At 52.7% G+C, this 4,167-nt stretch overlaps 1 protein-coding gene across 1 annotated transcript in view; it reads right to left on the bottom strand.

The window, feature by feature from the left end:
* Positions 1–4: 4 nt before the first annotated feature.
* The window catches only part of LOC104464948 (protocadherin-19-like), a gene marked incomplete at both ends in the record, with an annotated part of 27,512 nt that continues 23,349 nt past the window's right edge, over positions 5–4,167 (bottom strand). The window contains one exon of the mRNA XM_010077818.1: positions 5–150. Within this exon, the coding sequence (XP_010076120.1) occupies positions 5–150 (146 nt within the window). The remainder of the gene's footprint in view (positions 151–4,167) is intronic.

Here is a 4,167-nt window from a genome sequence, read left to right on the forward strand (position 1 = left end):
CGGCCGTCGCCTCGATGGAGAGGGCGATAACGTTCCTCCCGCGCTCCGGGGACTTGGCGCGGCTGGGGACGGCGCCGCGGGGCATCCAGCACCTGTCCGAGTGGCCCAGGATGCGGCACTCCTCCCTGCAATGAAATCCATCGCTCTGATCTGCACGGAGAAAACACAAGGGACTGTGAGGGGGGGAGCCCCACAACCCCCCAACCTGCCCAGGTTGGGGGACCCCCACCCAGCCAGGCGCTGCCCATCACTCCCACCCGAGCAGCAGTTATCCTACCCCAAACAGCAATTGTTTTTAAGGCAGGGCTGGGAAGAGGGATTTTTACTGCTATTTCTCTACTGGTCTAAAGACTGGAGTTTAATTTCCAACAGGTTGTGCATCATCTGCTGCCACCTGACATGAAACCTGGGGAAAGGGGTTATGGCTGCAAATCCATCCCAGCAGGACCTGCAAACTGGGGAAAGGGGTTATGGCTGCAAATCCATCCCAGCGGGTCTGTCTCACTGAGCCGCTCTGGGTCAGCACCTTCTGGGTTCAGTAACCAGCGCTAAAAGCCACCATGTTTTAAGCTTGGTTTGATGTAACATTTAAGCTTGACTGTTTGCAGAGGAGGGAAGGGAGCGGAGGGAGGAGGGGGTTTTCTTTTTCGTTTTGGTGTATCTGTCTGTTTTAACTTTTTGTTTAATCCCCACTGACCTCCCACACAACGGAAGCTTTATAAATCTCCAAGCCTGCCCACTCCACTGAAGATTAGATGTGTCATTCCCAGCACTGGGGCTCTATTCATACAAGAGCAATAAAGATCCTTTCCCTTGACTTGGGGCTGTCCTGACACCACTTTACAGGGCTGAAATACGGAGTGCTGCTTTAACCCTTTACAAGGATGGCCCATGCCCACATCTGAGCGCTCCCAGGTGAGTGCAAACCCTTGTGCCCAGTGCTCACACACATCCCCATGCTGCTGGTTGACCCTAAAGTATTGCACGGCCTCAGCCCCCCATCATAGACACACAAACTGGGGCCCACGGACGCAGCCGGGCTCAGCCAAGTGCAAAGCTGGAAAGCAAATCCAGGAGTCTCAGCTTCCCCAGCCTTTGCTGAGCACCCGACCGTGGCTCCCACTGAACGCTGCAGGCTCCCAGCTGCTTTTCAGTCTCGGCTTATGAATTTTCCTTCGTTTAATAAGAACTTGTAATTGCAGCTAGCCCTCATAAAGCACAACCTTTCCCTGTGCAAAGACCCAGCTCCTTCCTGTGGTAACCTGTCTGCACGCAAAGCAGCGTTAAGCATAATGCCATTACCCGTACGAGACCGCGCTCGGTCGGTGCCGGTTTGATGGATCGAAGTCTGCGAAGGTGCAGACTCAGCCTGGGTTTGTTTCCCGTCCGTCTGCAAACCGTTCATTTTGATGCTTTGTACATCTGTGTGCATAACCTCCACTCCTCAGACACATTGGTATTTCCACCACATTCGAGCACTAGGGCGGCTGATAAAAATTCTTGGCACATAACACAATGCACCAAAATATGAGCAGCTTAACACTTACAGAGAATAAACGAGTAAAAGGCAGACCTCGGAAAAAAAAAAAAAAAGGAATTTTTTTTTTTAAAGGAAAAGCAGCCAATTAATTGAAAAATCTATGGGTAAGCCATTAGCTTTTTCTCTATATCAGAGCAGCTACCCGGTGGTGCGGAGCACAGCGCCGGGTGGCCATGTAGGAGGTCTGGGCTTCGGCAGCAGTTGGAGAGAAGGATGCTCTGAGCCTTACATGCAGAACAACCTGCACCAAGATCTAAAAGCCCATGCTCTTATGCTTTGATTCTGTTACTTTCAAGTACTTGAGCAAAATAAAAAAAAAAAATAAAAAAAAGAAGAAAAATTGCCCAGAACGTGTTGCTGTCTGCCTATTTATCCACAGCTTAACTTCAAAAGGGTGCTACAGGCATACAAAGTTGTGTAGTCTGGCTGTGATAGCAGAGGACTTGGTGATGGCTGGAGGGGCTCCAGAAATATCTTGGGTTCTCATCCCTGATGAGACACTGATTTATTGTGCTGTGTGACCTTGGGCGCGTTGCTGGAGCACACATCACTTCAGCCTCTCCACAAATATGAAAGGTTGGATCCGGGCAGGCGCTAGGCTGGCTGGTCCAGCGCGGGAGGGAATGGGGGGAGCTGCTGCTCCTCACCTTCCTCACCCAGCATCACAGCTCAGACCCAAATCCATGGGACCACCACATCCGAGGTGAACCACAATCTGGATGGAGCACAGGCAGGTTTGCCTTGACTCATTTATTCCAAGCTTTCACGTTTTACAGTTAAAAACAAATGAAGGGCTTCACCGATTACTGCACTGCAAGTGAATATTCCTCAAGCCCTAGAAAGGGACCTGTGCTTTACGAGCGGTTTTATTAAAGACCGCTGGCATGGTGCCTGTCTACTGGGGAGATTATCTACTTTGGACACCAAGATGCTTGTCTGCGAGTCGCGCCAGCGGCAGCTGAAATGCAGGCAGGAGAAGAGATGAGAAGCATTACACTAAATTATACCGTTTCAATCTTTTATTTTATGAAGGAAATATAACAAGTACGAAGGATGCCAGGCTGACAGGCAGAGGGACAGGAGTCACTGCCTGCCCACAGACCTGAAGACAACGAGTAGCTCCACAGCACATCGTGCCTCCTTGCTCCTGCCTCACTACACGTCTCAGCTTTGGTCTGCAGAGAACATGTCCTGCAGCCAGAAACCATCCTGCTATCGGGGACAACCCTGGGCTCCCCAGAGCAGCCTGGAGCTGGCAGCAAACCCAGGGACCAGCACAGAGCCCTGAGCAGCAGCCACTTCTCCGTGTCAGAATGAGGATCTTCAGCTCCCTACCCATCACCTCCTCAACCCTCTACTTGACATAAAATACCATTTTCACGCCAGGAGCACGCCCTGTTGATACACACCAACATCACACCACTCCTCTGCTACCCCACATCCAATGGCAAGCTCAGCGGGACCTGGGCTTCCCCCGGGGGCTGATCCCAGGGCTGTCACCTCACATCCTCCTCCTGGGCAGGAGCAGCGGTCAGCACCGGCGCTGGGACCGCTGCTGCACTGCCCTTTGCAGCCTGCTCTGACTCACCAGCCCTAACGGCACCCGGGACGCCCATCCACACTCACAGGCTCTTTTATTGTACTGCTCTGTCTTGGTTTTTTAGCCACTTTAACAATCGGAAAAAGGACAACAGGAAATTCTTTTATAGCCCTAGACCTGCCCTAGTCGATACGACCGTTACTGTCTGCGCTCAGAGATGTTCTTAATGCAGGGAGCAAAGCCCAGGTAATAACCACGGCACCGCGCACGACGTGACGAGTGGCCAGCAGCCAAAGCGGACTGCCGTGAAACTACCACCCAGGGACCGGCAGGAGCAAAGGGAGGAGGAAACACCTCGTCCAGGACAGGAGACCCTGAGGAGCCCAACGCACCAGGCTGGCAAGGACCTGGGGATGGGAACAGCAGGGCCTGGGGCTGTGCCAGCTGCTCTGAGCTGGGCTGGGCTTTTACCAAGCGGAGCACATCGCGGGGAGAGTCCTATTGTACATCAGGCTGCAGGGATATCTGTGACACACGCAGGCTGTCCGGGTGGATGCTGAACAGCTCGCAGGGGACAGGTGCCATGCATGGGGACAGCCGTGCAGTCTGGCAAGTGAGGTGTGCAGGTCCCACAGCAGCTACGTCCATTTTTCAGCCCTTCTGCCTTCACCCAGCACAAATCCAGAATCTCATTTCAGAGCACCTTAGGGCAGGGTCACTTTTAACATTATTTCCCCCTCAGGTGCAAAACATCCTCGCCATGAAGAGGTGAGCGGTTATCCTGAAGTCAGGCTTGGCAGAAGAAATGTGTCATTGCTAAATGTAAGCTCTCACATAGCAAACATGAAATAAAATAAAACCAACAGCCACCCCTGGAATAAATATGCTCCTCAACAAGTAGAGCAAAACCCATGCTGAGCTGCAGATTTCAAACCTTCTCTACTTGCATCTCGGGGGACCAGCACAAAGGCAACTAATAACGAGCCCCAGCCATCCCTGTGTGCTGCCTGCCCTGCGTGTGGTGCCTGCGCTGCCTGCACTGCCTGCATTGCCTGCACTACCTGTGCTGCCTGTACTGCCTGCCCTG

This window comes from Pterocles gutturalis, unplaced genomic scaffold (assembly GCF_000699245.1).
Source record: "Pterocles gutturalis isolate BGI_N339 unplaced genomic scaffold, ASM69924v1 scaffold1756, whole genome shotgun sequence".
Taxonomy (NCBI): Eukaryota; Metazoa; Chordata; class Aves; order Pterocliformes; family Pteroclidae; genus Pterocles; species Pterocles gutturalis.